General features: G+C 32.8%; 3 protein-coding genes across 5 annotated transcripts; 1 reads left to right on the top strand and 2 right to left on the bottom strand.

Annotated features, from left to right (window-relative positions):
• The first annotated feature begins 859 nt into the window (after positions 1–859).
• On the top strand, positions 860–4,115 carry LOC113398791 (uncharacterized). Its single transcript, XM_026637693.2, has 4 exons — positions 860–1,017; positions 1,130–1,505; positions 2,272–2,484; positions 2,672–4,115. The coding sequence occupies exons 1-4, from the start codon at positions 991–993 to the stop codon at positions 3,985–3,987; spliced, it is 1,932 nt and encodes a 643-aa protein (XP_026493478.2). The 5' UTR covers positions 860–990; the 3' UTR covers positions 3,988–4,115.
• Positions 4,060–7,946, bottom strand: LOC113398793 (mitochondrial import inner membrane translocase subunit TIM50-C-like). 3 transcript variants are annotated; one of them, XM_026637697.2, is made up of 8 exons: positions 7,737–7,946; positions 7,328–7,505; positions 6,818–6,989; positions 6,321–6,454; positions 5,219–5,444; positions 4,987–5,110; positions 4,639–4,830; positions 4,060–4,480 (listed from the first exon to the last, which is right to left on the bottom strand). In XM_026637697.2, exons 1-7 carry the CDS (start codon positions 7,870–7,872, stop codon positions 4,646–4,648), a joined length of 1,155 nt encoding a protein of 384 aa, XP_026493482.1. In that variant the 5' UTR covers positions 7,873–7,946; the 3' UTR covers positions 4,060–4,480; positions 4,639–4,645. The 3 variants fall into 3 exon arrangements, with proteins under 3 accessions (XP_026493482.1, XP_026493480.1, XP_064072980.1); XM_026637695.2 differs by having other exon boundaries at positions 7,328–7,508; XM_064216910.1 differs by having other exon boundaries at positions 4,604–4,830; positions 7,328–7,508.
• A 1,234-nt stretch (positions 7,947–9,180) lies between these two features.
• Positions 9,181–23,707, bottom strand: LOC113398794 (uncharacterized). The gene is made up of 16 exons (XM_026637698.2): positions 23,545–23,707; positions 22,589–22,622; positions 22,159–22,292; positions 17,412–17,602; positions 16,086–16,270; positions 15,599–15,777; positions 14,868–14,989; positions 14,296–14,477; positions 12,303–12,448; positions 12,077–12,110; positions 11,610–11,743; positions 10,970–11,160; positions 10,348–10,532; positions 9,890–10,068; positions 9,503–9,624; positions 9,181–9,421 (listed from the first exon to the last, which is right to left on the bottom strand). Exons 1-16 carry the CDS (start codon positions 23,596–23,598, stop codon positions 9,277–9,279), a joined length of 2,217 nt encoding a protein of 738 aa, XP_026493483.2. The 5' UTR covers positions 23,599–23,707; the 3' UTR covers positions 9,181–9,276.
• Positions 23,708–23,917: the final 210 nt, after the last annotated feature.

Consider the following 23,917-nt stretch of genomic DNA (forward strand, 5'->3'; position numbering starts at 1 on the left):
TGTATAATTCTGAGATTAACAGTTATATAAACGCTTTAAGAATTAGTGGACTGACTGAAGATTGATAAGTAATTTTGTTGATCAGATAACTGTAATTTAAAAAAAATATATGTGAAATCTTTTACCTTAGAATATACCTAGTACAAGGACAAATGTTGGTTTTTAATTATTATGTAACATAATTGACAAGCAAATACGAAAAAAATCACGATCTCTGGTATATTTGTAAAGTAAAGTATAATAAGTACATATATTACAAGATATTTTATTAATGTCGTGCTTCAGGTATCTTTCTATTTTTGGGATGGACCAATAATAGAAAGATACCAAAAATAAGATCAAAGGTGTCATAAAAATACATCAACTTAAATACTTACATATTAAAAGAGCACAATAGATTGAATTAAATACTCCCAACAAATAAATGTATTTTTAAAAGGAGTTTTCAAAAACAAAATATATACACGGTTTACGGTCCTGTTTCTACTCTGGGCTATTTCAGCCGATATCAATACGATATTTGTCTTCCAAAAGAGAGCTAGTCGCGCAACTTTACCCTAAATATTCATTAGAAAATAAAGGTTCTGCAGTTGCTTGATTTGAATTTGCTTTTATAGTATATTTATTTTTTTTACAATGTGTACTTCCTCTTCATCATTTTTATTATAATTATCAGTGGGGTAAACTCTGCAATACCACAATCGGGTGGTTTAATACTCGTAACTTACAAAGTACAAATCAATGAATGTTCGGCTGTTTGATGCAATACCCTTGACTGTTCTAAGAGGAAGAGAAATGAACAATAACATACTATCATGTCAATGTCAAAAGCACATGTTTAATGACTACCGATACAATGTCACTTTAAAAGTAAAAATGTTAAATTGTAAACAAAACAACCCATGTATAATGTATACTGTTTTTCTATGGGATTAGCAACTGACATCATAAGATTAAAGCGCTAAATTAATGTAATAAGTTTTATTAAATATGGCTGCAAAAATCAAGGTACCAAAGGTATACTATAAATTTTATCTAATTCTATTTACCTTTTATAATACTAATGTAAAATAAAAAATGTGTGTTTAAAAATCTCTTAACAAGTGTAATAAATTTTGTTTTATTCAAGCGGAAAAAGCAAGTGGTTGAATTCACAGCTGATAACATAGATAATACAGCTCCCGTGAAAAAGATTTTGGACGAATTACAGCAAAAGAATACTCAGGCCTATACGTTTTATTGTCACAATGTGAAACAGAGACACACTACTCAGAAGGCATTACAAAATTACCACTTTGTTGTTCCTGGTTACCCATTAAACAGTTTCGATGACGACTGGGATGGAGACCTAAATGTCGATTATTTTGAAACATTTCCATATAAATGCTTACCTCCAAAAATGATAACGAAAATAAAGAATATACAGAAAACTGATCCAGTTACTGATCTTATGAAAAATAAAGTTGAATGGCAGCGAGGATGTCGCAATCTTAAATTAACAGCGAGTAAGTGGATGAATAAGATGGCCCAGTGGTTAGAACGCGTGCATCTTAACCGATGATTTCGAGTTCAAACCCAGGCAAGCACCACTGAATTTCAAGTGCTTAATTTGTGTTTATAATTCATCTTGTGTTCGGCGGTGAAGGAAAACATTGTGAGGAAACCTGCGTGTGTCTAATTTCAACAAAATTCTGCCACATGTGTATTCCATCAACATGCATTGGGGCAGTGTGGTGGAATATGCTCCAAACCTTCTCCTCAAAGGGAGAGGAGGCCTTAGCCCAGCAGTAGGAAATTTACAGGCTGCTAATGTAAAAAATGTAATGTAATGTAAATTTTTTGCATGTATAAATATTAAGATATTGGCTTATTTGTTGCCATGGTACTATTTAAAAAAATATTTGTTATAAAGTCCTTACTAAGAATGTGGGGTTTGTGCTTCATTCTTATTTTTTCATAATCAAATATTGTACTTTTTAATGTCTTTTTTGGATTTAGTGCTTTGTTTTAATCAGTTTGATGGTTATATGTGTGTGTGTGTAAAATTATAAATTCATTGAAACTAAGTAAAAATATGTTACAAAATTACATTACATTTACATGTTACATGGTCATTGGTAAATAAAAAGGGTAAATGAATAATGAAATTTGCTATTTTAACAAAATTTACTACTTGCAAATGATATGGGCCAAATACAAAATAATTTATATGTTAATACATATAAATTAATTATGTCCATAATACACTTTAAATAAAAAACCATTTCTCAGCTTTCAGTAACATGATGCAAAAGTATGAGAGTTTGAATGAAGAAGTTGTGCAATGTCCAAAGCACATTGTAGAAATGGCAGCTCACCTGGACAGTGATCCAGATACTTATTTTAATAGTTCATATAATTGGTATTATGCTGGAAATGGAAACCTGCAGATTGTCTGCATTGATTGGGTAGATTATTTGCTCCACAGTGAATTCACTTTAGTTTGTAAGTATGAAATAGTCTATGTATATATACATATCATTATTTTTCATTAAAAAACTTGCCCAGCATAAAATTACAGAAATTCATGAAGTCCTTAGCACTTTAGATCTAAAACTATGTGTTAATACTTTAAAATATATCAATTTTATTGTTTTAGAAGGTAAATATTAATAACAATAATTGATTTCAGATTTATCAGAGTTTAACAAAAATGAGCTACTTATAAATCCTGAACATATAGCTTCTTTTGATTGTGGTGAAGATAACTTCATATTTGAAACTATTTGTTCACAAAATATTATTGCACTCAGAACAAAATATAAGATCATCATACTAAAAATAATTTCAGACGATTTTCAAATAAAAATAGAAAAAGTAAAATGTTCTTACTCAGAATTACCATATTGTAGCATTACTTTTGATAATCATCATAAGAACATACTATATGTTACAACATTGGATAATAGATTGAAAATTATCAATCTGGACAGATTAAAAGCAAGGAGTGTTGATTTAAAATGTAAAAGCACATCATCAATTGATAATTGGAATACTGTAATAGGCTCTGGTAGAGGTTTCTATACACATGTAAAAAGAAATTCAATTTCAATTTACGATAAACGATCTAATGATCATGTCTATGTTTGGAAAGATGTAAGAAGTATAACAGACGAGATTGCATGTAACGATATTTGTTTAGCAAGACATTTTGAAGGTACATCCTCATTGTATTTTGCTACAGATCATCATCTCTTCTTAATGGACCTAAGATTCTATCAATCTTCCAATTCAAAAGTTGTGCAAAGATGGACCCACGGTATGGAAAGTGTGCCAACATATTTATCTTATTGCAACTTCGAAATGAATAAAGACATTATATGTCTTGGTAGTCAATGGTGTGAGGATATGTGTTTAGTACCTAATTATAATGATAGATTAATTAAAGAAACTTATTCCGGAGGTGTTACTGTACCTTTTCGCCCCCCTAGCATATTAAACACTCTTAATAATGCTAAACAAAAAATGTTATGCCATGATTTCTATAATCCTATAGATGCTAGGCTATGTACTGCTATAACTGGTGTACTAATAATGGAACAAGGAGAAAAATATGACATTCTCATGCAGAACTCATTGGGAGATATATCTTGTCACACATTATTTCCAGAACATATGGAATTATTTATTGATGATGATAGTGCTCAAAGTTTACACAGCTGGAGCGAGCCCTTTAAGCTAGAGAATAAAGAATTCGAAGTTTCCTCTATCGAAAATATTGCAAGTGTATGGAAACAATTGAAAGTATCTGATGTGTTAGAAGTGGACGGTCTAGTCATAGCAAAAAAGAGATTCAATGAAGAGGATATAAAAGATGTGTTTGATAATGAAGAAATTGACAGTGGTCTTCAAGAGGCTTGGGTAAAGGCCCCAAATGAAACTGTCGTCGACGAGTCCTCCATGGCTCTAAAATTATATTTTTCTGAGGATGAAGAAACCATTTCCTAACTTAGTTATAATAAATTTCATAGGTTTTTTTATGCTTAAGCATTACTCTAATAGTAAATGATAGTCAGCGTAAATTTTTATACTCATGTATTTATTGTATTTACAAAATAAAACAATAACTTTCATTAGCAAGTCTATAATTCCTACCTAAAAACTAAGCCAGTAATATTAGCAAGTAGTAACTAATCAGTTTCACATCAACAGACATTCACGCACTTAAATCATTAAACAAGCATTGGCATATCCTCTAAGTACGGAAATTATATTCATTTGGCATTGTCTTATTAGTAGTTAAAAGAAAAGAAAATAGTTTTTTTTTTTGTGTTAACAGGACATAGTTATAATTTTTATAATAAATAGTAAACTCAAATGCAGAGAATGGCAGGGAGAGATCCAAATAATATAATTACATAATAATAATGTAGTATTTATATATGAAGCTGCAAGATGACTTGAATATTTTTTACTACTCAGGATTCCTCTGTTCCAGAAACTGCAAAGAAAAATAAGTTAATATTTTTGTTTATCATTTTATATCATACATACTATATACATAAAATACTCGAGTTTAATGAATCCATGGAGTAGTTTCCATCAACGATTTCAGTACACTCACAGTACGTGTACGTGTGTGCACATGACGTCACAAACCGAAGAGCTAGCGGCGCGTGAAGGGTCGCAGCCAGGAGCCGGTGAGTGGAGTGTCGGAGCGGTCTCGCTCGCGCTCCGCCATCTGCTCCATAAGTCGGCGCTGGTTGTCTCGGAAAGCGGCTATGGGGTCTTCGAACTGGCTGTAGTAGCGCAGCACCTCACGCACGTCCGCCACGTTCGACATTGCGATCGCTGAGATGCAATTATTTACATTGAGATATTTATTTATAAAATTGGGTGTGCATAAAACATATTCAGTTCAAAATTAATTTCTTACAAATAAAAATTATTTAGTGAAGCATAATAATTTTAGCATTAATAACATTAATATTAAAATGGGATAATTACTTTGTAATAGATTTGCTAAATCGAGCAATGCGGTGTCATCGTCGGCACCTTTCCATTTATTTAAGATGAGCGCATTTTCTGGTTGGAATTTTGTAGCCATTTTATTCCAATCCACCACTATCACCTGTGGTAAAAAAACATTTTTGTCAAATATAAAGTATCTTCAAAAAAATAACAATAATGCCAGATTCCAAGCCTGTAAGATTATGTTTTTACTCAAAAATAGGTTTACCTTAGACAAATCTCTGTTAAGTCCTTCCAGATTTTTCACATGAACACCGTCTATAAAATGTGTGGAATCCCTGAAGAGTCTGTATGAAATCATTTTATTCTCTGGATCAAGCTTGTCCAATACTGGCCAGATCATGAAAACATTCTCTGATGTGAAAATAACAACTTCATAATCAGAATTAGCAACAGTTTGCAAAAATTGGTCTACACCTGGACGCTTTTTGAATCTGTAACAATATTTTATATTAAGTATATTTTATTAAAGAACTTAATTTTTATTCTGTAAGCTAAGCCCATTTCAAGCCCCAGCCCCCAATACATATTCTACAAGATATGTACTGATATAAATGTTTGTAAAATCTTAATATATTATACTTTGAACCTATACAAAATAATTCTGCAATGTCAATAGATTATGTAAGCCAAACTAAGCTGATGGTCTCAGTGAGATGAAAATATAATAAACAGATCAGAACTGCGCGTCAAACAGTTTAGATTAAAAAATATTATCTTTAGTAGCAGCATATTATTATGTAAAAATTAGTAAAAAGTAATAAAATTGGATTATTCTCATCTAATTGTCTTTCATTTTAGATAAAGTATGACAGCAAGCCAAAAAACTATGTTAGAGTTGTCTGGTTTCGTCTAAGTCTGGTCTAGGGTCTATGCCAGAGAACTTTGTAATAATATATTGTGTAATAAGTAGTTAGACGAGTATATCAATACAATTATATTTATGTGATTCGTAATTTTACAATTCTACTTCCAGTAAATGTTTGGCCACAAAAAAGATGTAAATAATTGTTCTTATGTTTGAGATCTTATTTTTCCTAAGGACAGTAAGTCTGCAAAAAACTCAGCTCTGTTATTAGCATATCTTTATAAACTATAAAGCTAAACTTGTAATTATGTAGTACAAATCATAAAAGGTGGAAAATAATGTAAAGACCAAATTATGTAGAAAAAATAAGTAGACCATTGTTTGATAAAAATAATATTTTAAATAATGCCTTCATTACAGGTAATATGCATGATCTAATACTGTATTGCAAATTTTAGTATAACAAACTATAAGTTTATTAAAATGCCTTTCAATAGCATACCTCCATCCAGTCTGGTAGGACCAATCAGGATGAACTAGCACATCAGTAAACTCCAGCACAAGTGTGTAAGTGGGTTGGTAGGGAGCTGGCAATGGATCTGGCAGAAGCTTCTCACGAGAAGGCTCTTTTATCATCTAAAAAATATTTTCTAAGTATCAAAAAATATTTAAGCTTGTAGATAATACACATTCTTACATTATTTCAGAGTTGATTATTCAATTATATTAATTTTAGATCAAGGCTGAAAAAGCCCTGCTCTAGCCCAGATTTATTTTTGGGCCATGGAAACATAAAGGTACTTAATATTTTTGCATATTTATATTGTTTCAAATTTATACAAAAAAGCTGCAACCTACAAAATTTCGTGTCACATGCATCCTAGTTTTAGACAATAGCTAGTAATGGTTAATATGTCTTAAATTCTTAATATAGAATCCAATATACCAAGACAAAAACAAATTCATAAATATATACAAAGCTCACTGCCAACTAGATACCTTTTCATAAAATGTAAGTTCTTTCCATGTTCGACGTAGGTATTGCAATGGCAACGGCAATGGTGAGAATTCATCCTCAATAGGTTTGCCATCATCATCTCGCCGTGGTGCTCCCATTTCAATAACCATACATCCACCCATTACTGTCATTGCTCCACCAAACACTGCAAAACTGTATGCATTCACTTTAATTATTGTTGTCTAACTTATCAATAAAAATAATAAAATGTTAAAAGTTCAATATTCATTTATTATTTTTGTCCAATGGTTTGTAAGTCTAGGCTAACTTCACTTAATTTTTCACAGGCGTAATTTATGTTAAGGGAATGTATATGTCAGAAACACAAATATAGTGTGTGTACATAACCCACAGATTAAAAGCATTATGAATAATGTACAAATCTTTTTGCTTAGCAGTAAAAGATAATAACATTTGACAATTAGTTGACCTATGGAAATAAACATTTAAAAATCATCAAAGTTATTTTTGAAAATAAATAGTTAAATTACCCAATTTTCATCCTCCTCCAACTTTTTTCATTCTCTTGGGATTTTTCTTTTTGTTCTTGTTCAAATTTTTCCTGTTCTTTTTTAACCTCTTGCTCATCTGTAGCACTCATAGGTGATTGTGGAAAAAAACGACCAAGTATGTCTACTTTCTCAGTTTCCTTAACATCTTTTTTCTTATCTCCTATGAAAATAATTCAGTTAATTAAAATTCAAGACGTTTTCATTGATCACTAACATTTTTTAAATGTAATATAATACTATATTGGAGTATGTAAAAAAATAAAATTTAAAAATAGAATAACAGAAAAAGCAGACGTTTTGTAAATTATAATACTTTTATTTTTCACCAAATTAATAGTTAATTCAGTTTATCTGTTAATAACAGGATATTTATTAAAATTAATCTAACCTATATTATCAGAAAAATATCTTGTGGAATTCGCTGACAGAAGCCACGCATTTTGTCTTAATAAATTTGAAGTTTGAAATTTCACAGTTTTACAACAGGCTGCCTGTGTCAGGAAAAATACTTTTCTGAGAGCCATGATTAATTTTATATTCTAAAAATCCACAATTCAGGAATTCACATCATTCAAACAAAACAACTGTCAGTGTCATCTGTCAATTCGTAATAGTCTACTTTTTTAATAGTTTAATTATTTTCTATTGAGAAAGGCAAAGGTGTCAAATTCAATTCTTTGCGTGTTTTTTTGGTAGTACTAATTGAACACAATCTATTTCGCCAATGTCAAGTGGGATGGAAAATATATGGATGAGGTTGATCGGTACAGTCTGCAGTTAATCTTACAAATGAATTCAATTTTGAGCACAAATAACATTAGAGTTTCTTTTTTAACTATGTACCGCTTAATTATAAATAATAAATGTTTCATTTACAGAATAGGCTGGCGGACGAGGAAATGGGTCATCTGATGTTAAATGGTCAGCACCGCCCTTAGACATAGGCACTGTAAGAAATGTTAACCGTCCCTCACTTCGCCAATGTACCGCCAACCTTGGGAACTAAGATTATAGGAAAAGCAGAAACGTATTCACGAGTCCACAGCTTTTTGTCATAACAGCAAACTTGTCGTCATTTTTGATGACATAAAAACAGTGAATTCAATTTAACACCCTTCTTAATAGAAAATAATTTAACAATAAAAAATTACATTTAGTATGGAATGCCTTCGATTGCAAACAAACAATTTACACAAATATAAGAGTGGGCTATGTAATAATTCGTATTGGACTGCCTTGTTGTTAAAGTGGCTAGATATAAAGCTGCATACCCAGATGTCCTGGGATAAAACCCAAAATCGGACTTTTTCTGTCGGAAAATTCTCAACACTAGCCCAGAGTATGGATTTTGGAACTATGTTTACATGTGCGTGTGTAAAGCCGTCGGTTCCGTGCCTGGACCATGTACAAATGTACAATACAAAGTGCACCTGTGTTTGCGTACACACTTGTGCATATAGTGCACACTTGTGCATATAATAATATATCTTACGTAGTTGGCTGGTACTAATAACTCGTAGCAATGGAGATGTTACAAGCCGCCGTGGCCGAAATCGGACAGATCATCATCATAGATTCGTATTTTCTTTTTTTTTATAGCCCTGGGTACCAAACCTACTCGGCCTGCCGGTAAATCTGTCGGTGGATAAATGACAATAAACGACAAACTTATTTTAACTATTTATTCTCTTTATTTATTTAAGAACACTAATAATATCTATATTTTTACACTGGTAATTAAACATATTTGAAATTTAAACAGTTCGGAATATCTATAAATATTTATTAGTACAGCAACAAGTTATGCACACTATTATTCTTCGTCCAACAAATACTATTATTAGACTTTATATATTTGTTACATACATTTTGTAAGGAATTTAATGAAACATAGTTGCGTCCGTTGGCGCACGCGAATGAGAATATTTTCACGCGTGTATAATAATTTTCATAGCTTCGCCTGTTTTTGCGAACTCCATTGCTTCTTTTGATTTTTCTAGAGGGAAATGATGTGTTATAAAGGACTTGAGGTCTATCGCGCCGCTTGACACTGCAGCCAACGCTAACGGATACCTGATATAAGACACAGTGATTATGATCCTACACGGCTATTATTCACTATTATAATTTATCAACAAAAACATTGTCACTCACGAGTTGAGCAGGCGGTACGCGCCGCGCACGTCCACCTCACGCAGCATCGCCGCCGTCAGCGGCACGCGCACCGTCGCCTCGCCGATGCCCACCACCAGCACCGTGCCGCCCGTGCGCGTTACCTGCGTTTTTAATATTGTTGTTTTTTTTTGTTGATGAAATATGAATAAATGTGCAAATTTTTGGTGCAATCCGAACGTGACACTAGTTCAAGTATTTCTTCTGTTTACTTTTAGTAGCACACATTCGCTATTGACATAACACTATTTTGAAACATCAAGATATTTTGTAATTATTTACACCTAATCTTAATGAAGTATATATTTCGCTGATAACATAGTCAGTATTATTGTTGTAAGCAACTGCTGAATCAAAACACATTAATACCGTCAAAGCTATTCTCTGTGCTGATTCGAACCCGCAGGCATCAATAGTTATATCAGGAGTCGTGTCCAAGACGGTTGTTATTCTTTCGACTATCTCCTGGTCACTTTGGTTTGGTGACACGAGCAAGGTATGGTCTGCGGCTAACTTTTTGGCTGTTTCAAGGCGTGACGCGACAACATCTGTGAAATTAAATAATTTATAAGACAACTTGGGTTATATATACTTACTATAGATTATTTAAATAAGTTTGTTAAAAAAATACATAAGTAACCAAGCGCTCAATAAGCGATGGCAACCAATTATTGAGCCCTTAAATTATCTGTGTGCATTAGATGAGTGCAGTTAGTGCTGGACAAGATGTCTTAGTGTGTGTGAAGCGACTAAGAGTAAAAGCAACAACAAAAAAAATGACTGGTACTGATACTAGCACTAATATTGAAATTGGTAAATCATATTACCAGTTATGAGTATTTTAGCGGCACCCATTGCCTTCGCGGTCATCGCACACAGCACGCCAATTGGCCCCGCCCCTAGCACCAGCAGCGTGCAGCCAAGTCGTACACCTGCGCGTGTACATGCATGAATAGCGATTGCAAGTGGCTGTACCGCAGCTCCCTCTTCCATGCTAACATTGTTGGGAAGTCTAAAAAAATATTTAACTAAAATAATAACCTTTGAGTAATGTCACTCTATGTTTATTCTCCAGTGTGCGAGAATAAAGAAAGAATTTAGAATTTGTGCCTGTAAAGTTATTATTTAAGAATACTTTAGCATTAGCCTAATTGATGAAGGCTATTTAGTATGACGCCACCGGGCACGGGGATAATTATGGAAAAACTAACAGCCTTACTGAAATGTCAATTAACTTGAATGCTAATTAACTATTGTTACAAAACGTTTTTTAAAACAATAACCCCATTCATGCTCGTATTTTTAACGAAGCTCGAATATAACGTCTCAAGATCTGACTAGAGCTGAATTTGGTTATGATTGTTTCAAAAACCAATTTGTTAAAGTAGTTAATTGGCATTCAAATTAATTAACGTCTGTCAGATATTTACTAAATATTATTGATCCTACTTGTGACAAAAATCAGCAACGTGCTTGTAGTATCGGCAGAGGTTTCCCATAGCACCGGTCGTTGAACAGTATCGCGGCTGATCACATAGATTGTATCGGCCTTTCTTGCAGTATTCGCAGCTTCGACAGGGTTGCGTCGGCTCTATGGCTACCCGATCGCCTACATCAATGTTCTTTACTTCGCGTCCGACCTACAAATTATTACTTATCTCTACATATATAGAACGGCCTTTTGACTAAAAATACAACTTTATAAAAAAGTAAACGATCTATCTTTGTTATACCGAAATAAAACAAAACATGATCAGTATAAATAAATTACATTGAATTCTTTTAATTTTCATAATTTATTACTTTTGTAAAAAAATATGAAGTATTAAAAATTTAATAATAGTTCTTCATTTATTTATTTAAGCCTTTTCAATAGCAATAGAATCTTAATGAACAAATACAATAACATACAAATAATTAAGAAGTAGCAAAATTGTCTAAATCTCATTGTCTTTGATTAGTTCTATAATAATTGATAATACGCCAGAGAGCTATGTAATGCAAGCCAATGAATAACTTTGTTATAATAATTACATTTATAGTTAATAAATAACTAAGCAAGACTTAACTTAGTTTTAATTGAATATACCTTTATAACAACACCTGCACCTTCATGGCCCAAGACCATGGGATCGCAGACAACTTCAAGTCCACATTTTCCAGTCGAATACAGCTTAAGGTCGGAACCACAAATCCCAACGCATTCGATCTTTATTAAAATCTCTACACAAAAGTAAAGAGTTATAAGAGTTTGAAGTATATTTATGGTAACAGAAACAGCTAGCGTGTCTTGATTTCTATTTTTTTTTTTAATATTATTTTTTATTGTATTAGCAATTAGACTATTTTTAATTTCCGTAATCGTGAGTTTCATTCTTTTATATATTTGTATTTCTTAATTTGTTAACTTTGATGATTGCTTGCATTATTTTAAAATTAACTTCTAACTTCAACGTCAATTGATTGGTATTATATAAATCAAGTATATTATTATTTTAATATTAAATATTTGGTATCCAAGTTCAAAGTTCATCATAAGTTCATGTAATATCTTACCATTATCACCAATCTCCGGTATTGGCCATTTCTCCTGTAAAAAAATGTTAGTTCGTGTATTATAATGTATCTATTATTCGTAGATTTTAAGACATTTTTACAATATACAACATCTGTGGTTTGTTTATTTTTTATCCTTCATCGATCGATTAGCGATTAATTTATTATTTATAAAACAGTTCTATTACATCTACTCTTCATCCTTTTATAGGAATAAAAGTCTTACATATCTTAAATCTTTAGGTCCATATAAAACCGCCGCATAATTCTCTGTCATGTTGCACACTTCACTCGCGATAAAAATATTAAAATAAAGTAGAACAGAGTTGTAAGACACGATGTAAATACGTTTTATCAAATGTTTAATTAAAACTGTTCATGTTATTTAAACAAAAGCTTACTATCTTGATTTTAAATACTAGCTACCCATCGCGGCTTCGCATGGGAAGAATAAAATCACATATATTTTTAAATAATTATACTGAGTAATGTTATTGATTTACAGTTAAATTAATTTGTTTTGAATGATCTTAGACTATTTTCATTCGCACTACATTAACATAGTAAACTATGACTACATACAATTAAAATATATACTTAGTCTGAGATCGCTATAAAACTATTATCTAAAATCATACAGAAGTTTAATATTAATATTACATATACTTTACACATATTACTTTCAGTTGCGTGTCTCGAGTGATATAAGTTTTAAGAACGAAATGAAATCTATTTTTTTATATATTTATGATATCAAACACAATGTTTCTTATTTATAAAGAGATGATACTACAACTACAGCAGATACTACAGCCTAGGTTGTGTAAGTGTTATCTAAGACGGTATAGAATAAGAATTGAAAAAATGTTCGGTGCGCATCTAGTTATTAAAGCGCGAATATATTTATAGCGGTCTTATGTGAGTTGCGTGAAAACCTTTTTTCTCGGTAATAATTTTCGAAAAAACAATAGCATTGCCTCTTCGTTTCACAAAACTTTAAAAATAACTAAAAGTAATTGAAATAAAAAAAAAGTCATATCCCTTTACGTAAAAGATCGCTTTTTGCTCCAAAGCTATTTATCATGATTTTTTTTTAATAAAATCAGCGTATTAAATAATGCAACATTTTTGCAATATATTTTTCATTATACTTATTTTTCAATATTTTTTTACGAAAGTGCTTCAATAAATCGCTTGGCAGCCCCTCCGTCACATAATAAACTATATAGTGCGGGCGTTGACGTTGTGCTGGACAGAGTTTTGACACTTTTTACAGCAATCATAAGGCACATGCGGTGCACATCTTTAACGTCCAATCGATCAACATCAACGACGTATATCCAAATCTTAACAGTGTCTTTTATTTGTGCTAACTGATTCTTATGATATAATAGATGTAATTACGCATTTTCGTCTACAAATACTTTAATTATCCATTTTAAATCGAGTTTACTTGGTTAGGTTTACTTTTGCGTATTACCTCTTTGCCAAATGTAGAAGATCGTTAGATCACGTGCCATTACTGTTACATAAAATTATACGCACCCTGTTACCTGGCACCTAAAAAAACATCAGTGGCGATTTTAGCTGTTTCTTTACTATTATGATATATTTGTGACGTTAATTTGCTTGATTAATTTAATATTATTATTATAACTTAGTTCTTTCCACCATCGCATAGGTACGCAATTCAATGTATATCAAAAAATATTCTCTGATATTAGAAATCGATTTCAAAGGAATATTTTTTAAAGTTTTTAAAACTAGTTTGGATACGATATTTTAGTAGGTAAACGATTTATCGAAGCGTAACGTACAGTATCGTATTAAATATCGATATATCGTATTGTGCTGTATATATTCCAATATTTTGCGTCGAATCTGGCTTCCCTAGCGTATAATAGGCACATCTCTATTCGCTATCGGCGACCGGTCAGGGTTGATCTTAACATGATTATATGTACATATGCGTCTTTCGATTTCCTTATCTTGTTGGTTCTTGTGTATTATAAAATCAAGAAACATTGAATTCAATTTTTTATTGTTTCTATAAATATACATATCTTTGTAGGTATTAAGTCGGTAAATAAAAATAATTTAATTGCACGTAAAAAAGGATGAATGATTTTTTTTATAAAGTACAATAAAATTGTTCGTATATCTTTTTATAAATTATGTACAAATTAGTCGGCGGCTCTGACAACGTAATCGGCTCTATCAGTTGGTGAAGGCGGCAGCGTTGTTGGCGTCTCGCGGCTGGACGTGTATCATGACCTTGATGCCGAGCCCGCGGCGCGCTACGTCGTATGCTTGCAGCGTGTCTTCGATGCTGAAGTGATGAGTTACGAGCGGCTTCACATCCACTTGTCCACTTGCCACCATCGACATCGCTATGGGGTACCTGTTAACAAACACTTATTAGAAAATAATGTAGGTGTAGCAATTAGTATCTACATAGAAGTATAGAGATGGGGATGAAGATGAATAAACAACTTTGACCTTGAGATGTAAAATAATCACTTCGTTTTGGTTACGGGTTCGTAATAAATTAGCGTTTTTAATGTCAGTCGTTGCTCTAGGAACTTTGGAAGGAAAATTAAAATGGATATAAGATTATATATATATATATATATATATATATATATATATATATAAATATATATATACTGGAACATTATTGTAATATAAATAAATATATATGAATCCAGATCTGGTAATAGTGCATAATATAGCGTAGTCATACGCATGGAATATATAAAGAAACTGTTAGTAATATTATAAAATAACGTACTCGTTGACATATCGGAAAATGCCTCTGATGTCGACCTCACGTGCGACAGCGCCGGCCAGAGGTAACGTGAGCTCAGGGCTGCCCATACCCACCAGTACGGCCACGCCACCGGACTTGGTTGCCTGTTCGATGTAGAGAATGTTTTTAAACAGTTTAATCACAATCTTTATTCTTAAGAAGACACAAACTATTTAGCAAGTATTGAATTATACTAGCTATTGGTGATATTTCCAATCCACTCTGATTTTTTTTCGAATAATTATGTAAGGTATGAGGCAAGTAAAGTAGCCAGATGCGAGATTAGCATCTCTGCTTGCTCAAAATAAATTCTGTCATTATACCAGTTGTGTGCTATGTATTTTTTATTAAAGGCATCCAGACATCCATTTTAGATTATTTATAAAATATGGAGCAATCATCAGTCGCTGAACTTAAACCATGTTCTCAGTTACTGACCACTATTAAAAAAAACGTTGGAAATATTCCACGCGCGGCTAAATATTACACAACAAGGTCTCTAACCTGCATATCTTCTCTATAAAATAATATATATTTCTGTTGTTTACACAAAATTATCTTTCGCCTATCGCGTATACTAAAATGGTAAATATTATAATATCTTTTAGTATAGATATTATTATAATAATAATGGTGATTCTGTAATTATTGTTATTTTAATAGTTGACCTGTGCCATGATTATACTTCGTCTCATAGTGTTCCATAGTCATACCAGTAAAGCCAAGCGCACTGTAGACTGAGCTCCACTCGCGTCGATGGAGATGTCAGGATGCGTCCCGAGCAATTCGTGAACCTTCCTAACTAGGTCTGCCTCGTTGGAATCTTTGTTTACCAGAAGGGTATAGTCAGCACCTAGCTTCTTCGCCATATCCAATCGTGACTGCAGGAGATCTAAATTTACCAATGTTTACTTTAAAACAATGAACGAACACAAGATTATTAAAATAAATGCGTAAATGAGATTACTTTGATGATAATTTCTTGGCGTTTGTTAAGATAAAAAAATGCTCAGTGATATGAACGGTGCTATAAAATCAACAATAAATTAAATCAATAACATCTAACAACCTATACATACAAATTACGGATGATACAACTTAAACAAAAGTTACATTCAGAAACGAATTAAAATAAAATTACGACTTAACGCTAAAGGACAGTTTACATATTAATAAGGCATTAAAATATATTCAAGTGACCCGTTATAATTATCTTGCTGGCGCCCATGGCGCGGGCAGATAGTAGCGTGACAAGGCCTATAGGACCCCCGCCCAGAATCAGCACGGAATTTCCGGCCGACACGCCACCACGTCGGCACGCATGGATGCCCACCGAAAGCGGTTCAAGCAGCGCGCCTTCCTCCATCGATACGTGGTCGGGGAGTCTGAAGCAAAGCACGGTCGAGATAAATAAAGTTTTTTAGGTGAACGCTAGTTCTTGAAGTTGTTCAAGAGTACGTATACCTCGGGCAAACTATGCATTACATACATTATTAGCAGCCTGTAAATTTTCCACTGCTGGGCTGGGCTGGAGAGAGCTATGCTTGGCGTTTCTTTTTTATTAGAGGTGGCAAACGAGCAGGAGGCTCACCTGATGGAAAGTGACTACCACCGCCCATGGACATCTGCAACACCGGGGGGCTTGCAGGTGCGTTGCCGGCCTTTCAGGAAAGAGTACGCTCTTTTCTTGAAGGTTCCCAAGTCGTATCGGTTCGGAAAAACCGCCGGCGAAAGCTGGTTCCACAGAGTGGTTGTGCGAGGCAGAAAATGTCTTAAAAATCGCGCTGTTATGGATTTTCGGACATCTAGGTGGTGTGGGTGATATTTTGAATTTTGGCGAGATGTCCGAAGGTGAAATTCAGCAGCCGGGATTAATCTGAACAATTCATCGGAACATTCCCCGTGATAAATTCTGTAGAAGATGCAGAGCGATCCAACATCTCTACGCAAAGCCAAAGGATCAAGCAGATCGGAAAGGGCTTGATCGTCGATAATTCAAGCCGCTCTACGTTGGATACGGTCGAATGGAAGGAGCTGGTACTGGGGAGCACCCGCCCAGAGGTGAGAGCAGTACTCCATGTGTGGCCGAATTTGGAATTTGGCAAGATGGTTCTAGAGTGGAGACCGCGAATCGGCAAGCGTAGTGTAACGACGACGCCCTGTGGCACGGTGGAGCGATGATGTATGGAAGGTGGCTGATAGGAAGTGGATGAGAAGGACCGAAGATCGGGCTCAATGGCGCGCCTTGGGGGAAGCCTGTGTCCCGCAGTGGATTAATACAGGCTGATTATGATGAGGTGAGAAATTTAGGAAAAGTCACTGTTGACTTCATTGGTACGTGAAACATCTATGTTGAATAAACATTTGTGCAGTTGAATGTAAATACTGATAAAGACTGAGAGTTCAGAGTACAAGTTTTAGCAGGCAAGTCATTTTAAAGAAAGCAAAAGTTGCCCTCCAAATGACTGATACTCATACTTGACAATAATTGACAAATAAGTGATAGAAATAAAACCTAGCACTCACTTGTAGCAGAAGTCAGCTGCATGTTTGTAATAACGAGCGAGATTTCCGTGTACGGGTGGAGTGGCGCAGAACTGAATGTCCGGGCACAGGTGATAGCGTCCCGTCTTGCAGAACTCACAGTAACGACACGGGACACCAGGCTCGATGGCTACGCGATCGCCAACTTTCAGATTCTTCACTTTTGCACCCAGCTAATCAATAATATTTAGTGTAAATATTTAATCTCTCATAGTTTAAGTCAACTAACGAGGCCATAAGGCTGCTCTGTGTAAGGGTAGGTACCTTATCTGGTACCTATCCTATAAGATGTAAAATTATTATAATTTTTAAAGAAAATATAATTCAGATAAGTATAGTTGTGATAACAATCAACGTAGTTAAAGGTCGAAATTACAATGATGATAAATATTAATATTTAAATGCGCGTTCAAGTAGAACAATATCATTTAACTCTTATCAAGCTGAAGTATTTAATGACTATGCCTTCTACTAAAACGTGAAAATTTATAATGAAAATAAATAATACAATACTTTTCTCAACTACCATCATAATATGATTATTTATTTCGTTTTGGATTTCATGACCTTAGATTGCCAACATTTTCCGGGAATAAAAAGTTCGTAGGTATATGAAATTTGTGTGTTCCTAGCAAGTATCAATAAACTAATCCATTAAGTTTGATATGTCTCGTTGATCTTTTGGTTTATATATATTCTCGTTTGTATATTATCTCGTTGTGGTTTACAATACTGCAGACCCCGAGGTCCTGATTTTAATCCTCATAAAAAGTTGTTGTGGTTTTCTTTTAAGTTGAAGTACTACTTCTACGTAGAAGTCCAGAGTAGTACCAAGGAAACGCTCAAAACCATACACGGCTAAAACAATTCCAGAGATTTGTTTATGTGCTCCTGTGCCTCGGAAAACACGTAAAGCCGTTCTTGCGCCTGAACTGTTTTCGGTCGTGTCGTATTTGCAGTTTGTTACCTTTTTTCTGTGGGTATGGATTTGAAGAAAACAGTTTTGTTATACAACTATTTAATTCGAGAAACCAAAATTTATAAATCTTACAATAAGTTTAGTTACAGCTTTTGTTACTTAATTTAGTTACAGCTTTTGTAATATGGATAATTAAAAAAGATGCCAGCTAGACTCAGCGTGGGTCACTTGGGATAAAAGGAATGTTTGAAAATACACATCACCAAATTTCCAGCTACATGTGGATATTGTTTATATCTAAGGGAACAGGCATGGCATCCTTGGAGTTGCACCAGCAGCTATCTGGACATACTCAATTAGGAAACTGCAGCCATCCACACTTAATATTTCAAATTCATGTGGTGGGTAAAACAAACCCCTCTGCAATACGAAATATACAGGTTCAATAATCAAGTTAATGACCAAGAGATAAATACCTTTAACGAGGGATGTAAACAGTAATTTACCTTTTGGAGGTTCAAAGTCCTGCTTACTCTAAATGACGATTTCAACTCCGGAGAAACATTCCAATGGGTCAAAAATCACTGTAAATCACAAATTAAACATGACTACGATTTTCTGAATTGCAAACCAACGCATTTAACCAAAAACAAGAATTAAAGACTTACAATTTTTTAAAGTCGGTAGAAATACGTTGTGTAAAGTTTTATCAAACTTCAAAACTCCATTATAAATATATTCTGAAAAGATATATGCCGTTAAAGCACTGAAGTAATAATCAATCACAAATTAAGAAACTCAACTATTAAGGTAACTCACCGATATATTCAGTATATCGATTTGAAGTTTGAATTCGGTGTTAAACCGAAGTTGTAAAAATGCAAAAAGAACGAAATCGAAAGTTCTTGAAACTTTGAAAGATTGCGGGAGTGTGGCCAGTATAACCACCAAAATTAAATGGGAATTATATCCATATTTAAATAAAAGAAATAATTATGGAATAATTATTTAATTTAATAAAAGCCAATTATAGGCAAAATTAATCTGTCATATTCAATTTCCGACATTTTCAAACAAATACTAACCCTTAAATTGGATGACAGCTAATAAATTAATCTGAAACGATGCAAAATGACTTCCAACAAATACAACAAACGAATTAGATAATAAAATCAAATTTTATTATTTAAATTATTTCACCGCACTGATATACGCTTATTATTTAAATTCAAAGAAAATGCCAAAATTATGTATTGTGCTAGCAATACCGATATATGGGAAGTGGGAAATGGGTTAACGGCACGAATTTTAGCGAATTACCACTTTTGTGACGTTTTATATAATTTCAAAAAAAAAGTTAAAATTATAAAAATATTTTTTAATGTAACAAGTTCCATCGAATTATGGGGACGAGGGAATAGAGAATGTTCTTTTATTCTCGCACACACTTGAGAATTGTAATACCCATCTGACCATTCAATGGTACCTGGCCAATCAATTTGGAGTGTTATCATCGTCATACTAATCCTTTCGAATTAGCTAAAGCAATTAAATATATAATTAAGAGTTATTGACGATATGAATGTTTGTTTATTATGCCTATCCAAATAGACTCCTGTTAAGAAGCACTATTAGAAAGTCCTTTTACAATTCAAATCACCTTTTATAACAGACAATAAAGGTCACTCGCGTAATAATGTCTATTATAATGGTGGTGATGGATTACGGCGACGACGGCTTCACCCTATATCTTTGCTCTCGTAATCCACGATAGGAAGGAGTTCATAGCTGAATTATAGGCTTTACCTATGTATAAATAGGGAAAGTCGTGGTATTTAGATTTTTCAATATAAATATAAATTGACTTTTTTTATTACCTTACCGACTCAAAGACTTGTTTAGTTAAGACCTGCAAACATTTTATAAACCGATGACCGGGACTAATTATAATATTGCTTATTTCATAGATTATTATGTTTCAAGGACAAGGAGAAGAGCGATTAGTACAATTAACTTATCTATCTAAAATATGTAGTGTAGTGTAAACAAATAAAATTATTATTTTACTTTCTCTACTGTAATCTTTGGAAATTTTCAGTTAAATATCTAATCTACCAAAGAGTTATCTTATTAATAAATAAAACAACATAAGATAAAGAGTTACCTACCCGTATACGTATTTAATCTTTTAATTGGTACTATAACACTGACACCGCAATATAGATAAAGATATGGTTTTTAAACTAGTTATGTTAGCGCTTTTTGTGGTCGTTTGGTTTACTTTGAAATGAATATTGTATCCCATGTGTATAAATGTATCAAATTAAAATCTTTGTTTCAATACGATTGGATGACTTACAAATGTGTTACTTGATGGAAAGTAGTCACCACTGCCTATAGAATAATATATGATAGGGTATATTTAGTCTATGGGCAGTGGTGGTGGGTAGGGGCATATCATCCTTTCTATACCTACTTAGTTCACACAGGCTCATTCACCCGTTAAACCAGAACACAAAAATACTAAGTACTGCTGTCTGGCGGTAGAATATTTGATGACTGGGTGGTGTCTACCTAGACGAGCTTGCTCTACCAAAACTTCACAAAATATTTCGCTATAAGTTTATTTAGAGATTCCTTCCGACTTTAATTGTATTTAGTTATAATAGGGTCCGATCATGTTTAGAACAAACTGTAGAAAAATCTTACCTAAAAGTTGGGAAAAACTGATGGTTAAAAATGTATTTCAAATAAATATATAAATTCTATTTGTATTTTAATATAATAATTGTAGATGTATTTTTCCATACATTAATCCATTTATGAAATAAGTCCGCAGAAATAATGGAATTTTGACCATATTTAAACATTTGTCGCTAGAAAATTATCATCATCATTATATGGCAACTCCTTTTATAACAGAAATATAGACAACGTGTGTGGTTCTTCATACGAGGATTTTTCGTCTTTTTTATTTCTTTATTATTATTATTTTTTCAGGCATGGAAGCTCACAATTTTAACTTTTTATAAAAATAATAATTTAAAAGTATACCATAGAACATAATTTATTTATTTAATAAATTGTAAAACGTACTATTACTACTGTTTTGGAAATACTTCGGCATATATTAAGTAGACACACCTCCAACTTCGGCCTTGACTGATTTGAATGTCAAGTTTTTGTGTTTGTCGACTGTCGGTATCGAAACAGGAGCGGTTGTTACGTAAGTAACTGGATATTACGTATTAGTCTCATTTAATGTATTTTGATATCAAATATATATTATAATTAAGTCGTATTTGCTTGAAGGGTATCCGCATTAAGTATGTTATTTTTGATGCGTATGTCTAGGTAATATACACTGGTAGTACTTAAATCATTATACCAAGGTAATCGTATAGACACTCAGTTGTTTTATTAATTCGACATATTCTTATTGTAATATACTAGATCAACTTTTTTTTTACCGCCGAAAATATCTACTATATACCTAAGTACGTCATATTGCTGCTTGAAATTAAAATAAATGTCACATAATTAAATATTAACCGGCAAGCGGTTTTGCATTTTAGTTTCTATTTATTTTATACAAGAACATGAAGTTCACGCTTAACACGTCAATACCCTAAATTCAAAGCGGGTGCAACTGCAAAGCACAGCTTATGTACTAATATAAGTATTAAAACTTACTCCGAAACACATATCATCTTCAGAGGCATAAGGTCTTATACATTTTACGTAATATTAAATTACTGTCCTATGTTTATTAGTATATAGATAAAAAAATATTATCAAATTTCTATCTACCTTAGCAACGACTCCTGAGGCCTCATGACCCATAATCATGGGCTCTTTGAGCACAAAATGTCCGCAAGATCCGGTCTCCCAGTAGTGGACATCTGACCCGCAGATGCCCACACAATCCATACGGAGAAGTACCTCTGGAATTTGGAAAACAATATTAAAACAATTGAATCGCTTTCAGCTTAATTTCTAAATATGCGGGATAAAATAGTGCGACAATTTCTACACAAAATTCTCCTATCGTTATAAAATATATTATTCGCACTATTTCTTAAATAAAAACTTTTAGAAGGAGGAATTTATTTTATTTTCTAGCTTACTTTGTATTCTAGCTCACACATTTTTTGCTGTTAGTTTTGCTAGTATAATGATAACTTTTATTTTATGTTGTTTACTTGTACATACAATATAGGAATATTAAGTGGTCACATACCATCATCAGCTATTTGCGGAATCGGAGTTTGTTCCTAGAAAACAAAAAATACAGGTGTGAGTAAAAAGTAATAATATATATTTATGGATTTATATATTCTGGTGTTCCATTAATTTCGCTGAATATCTCTTTTACAGTTACTAATCATTCAAATATCCATTAAACTGCGGTTATGCAGCATGGTGGAAGAAGCTCCAAGCCCTAAGAGGAGACCTATGCCCAGCAGTGGGGCATTTTCGGGTGGTTACATTCCCATGCAGATACACTCGCTTTGGGTTTTTTAGTTATCTAGAATTCATTAATATCTCTTTTATTAGAGTAGAGTACTAACACGTCAATTTAATAATAAATGATTTTAAAGTGGAGTGTTCCGTTTTATCTCTAGGAATTATAAGTCATTCGAAGGTTATGTATTACTATAATTGATTCTAGACTAACATAACGCAGCTTTTATGAATATGTAAAGTATATTAAAAAATAAAATATAATTCGTTATCATAAAGTTTGGTTGATAACCCTATCCAAAGCTAACATATTACTTAATATTTAATTATTATGTTTGAACAATTGATAAGCATGATGTATTGACAAATCAATAATTATTACAAGAAAAAAAAAAGATACACAACACACAATATTTTCTTATTATAATGTCGCTAAACATGATTAAATAATCATCTAGAATCTAGCTCTCATATAACATATTATGTCCTTTTGTATAAACTTATTTAGCTTTGTTTTCAACATAATATATAAATTTTGGACATATTTTATTTATTTCTCAGTCGATTCAGCTCAGACACTCTGTTCAGTTTAAAATATTTCTATTGGAATACGTATTTTAAACACCTATAATTCATGTCTCTATCACAACAGCTTCCTTTTTTTATATGAGTTAATCCGAATAATTTACAATGTTAAAAAGTAAATAAAATAAAATTTACAATACAACTTACCAGTCGTAAATCTTTTGTTTTGTACAAAACAGCGGTGAGGTTATCCTGTGCCATGATTACGCGTGCGCTGTAAGCGATTGTCACTGTGTCACTAAGCCAGTTGCCACTGCTGACTGCTGCTGACTGAGTTTATTTTTGTCATCTAACTTATTCCTATGTCACTTTAGTAATCAGACTAATCACTTTAATCGGCAATATGCACAAAACTGCCATTTTACAAATGAGACTCAATTCATTTGTAAAACGTAATTTTTAATAGATTTAAAGTGTTTATCGTAGACTTTGTGATGTTAGTTATTTATTACGAAATTGAGTTTAATGTTTTGTTTTATCTTAATTTAGGGACAGTGGCACTATAATTATATGATTTATA

This window comes from Vanessa tameamea, chromosome 14 (assembly GCF_037043105.1).
Source record: "Vanessa tameamea isolate UH-Manoa-2023 chromosome 14, ilVanTame1 primary haplotype, whole genome shotgun sequence".
NCBI classification, from domain to species: Eukaryota; Metazoa; Arthropoda; class Insecta; order Lepidoptera; family Nymphalidae; genus Vanessa; species Vanessa tameamea.

Bases quoted from the DNA above. Each gene is read 5' to 3' on its own strand.
- LOC113398791 (XM_026637693.2), top strand. From the start codon at position 991: ATGGCTGCAAAAATCAAGGTACCAAAG. The intron at 1,018-1,129 runs GTATACTATAAA...GTTTTATTCAAG, and splicing joins CAAAAATCAAGGTACCAAAG to CGGAAAAAGCAAGTGGTTGA. The intron at 2,485-2,671 runs GTAAGTATGAAA...AATTGATTTCAG, and splicing joins CAGTGAATTCACTTTAGTTT to ATTTATCAGAGTTTAACAAA.
- LOC113398793 (XM_026637695.2), bottom strand. From the start codon at position 7,872: ATGGCTCTCAGAAAAGTATTTTTCCTGACACAGGCAGCCTGTTGTAAA. The intron at 7,509-7,736 runs GTTAGATTAATT...TTATTTTCATAG, and splicing joins ATATTTTTCTGATAATATAG to GAGATAAGAAAAAAGATGTT. The intron at 6,455-6,817 runs GTATCTAGTTGG...AATATTTTTTAG, and splicing joins AACTTACATTTTATGAAAAG to ATGATAAAAGAGCCTTCTCG.
- LOC113398794 (XM_026637698.2), bottom strand. From the start codon at position 23,598: ATGGCACAGGATAACCTCACCGCTGTTTTGTACAAAACAAAAGATTTA. The intron at 22,623-23,544 runs GTAAGTTGTATT...TTTGTTTTCTAG, and splicing joins AAACAAAAGATTTACGACTG to GAACAAACTCCGATTCCGCA. The intron at 11,744-12,076 runs GTAAGATATTAC...ACTTTTGTGTAG, and splicing joins ACCGGAGATTGGTGATAATG to AGATTTTAATAAAGATCGAA.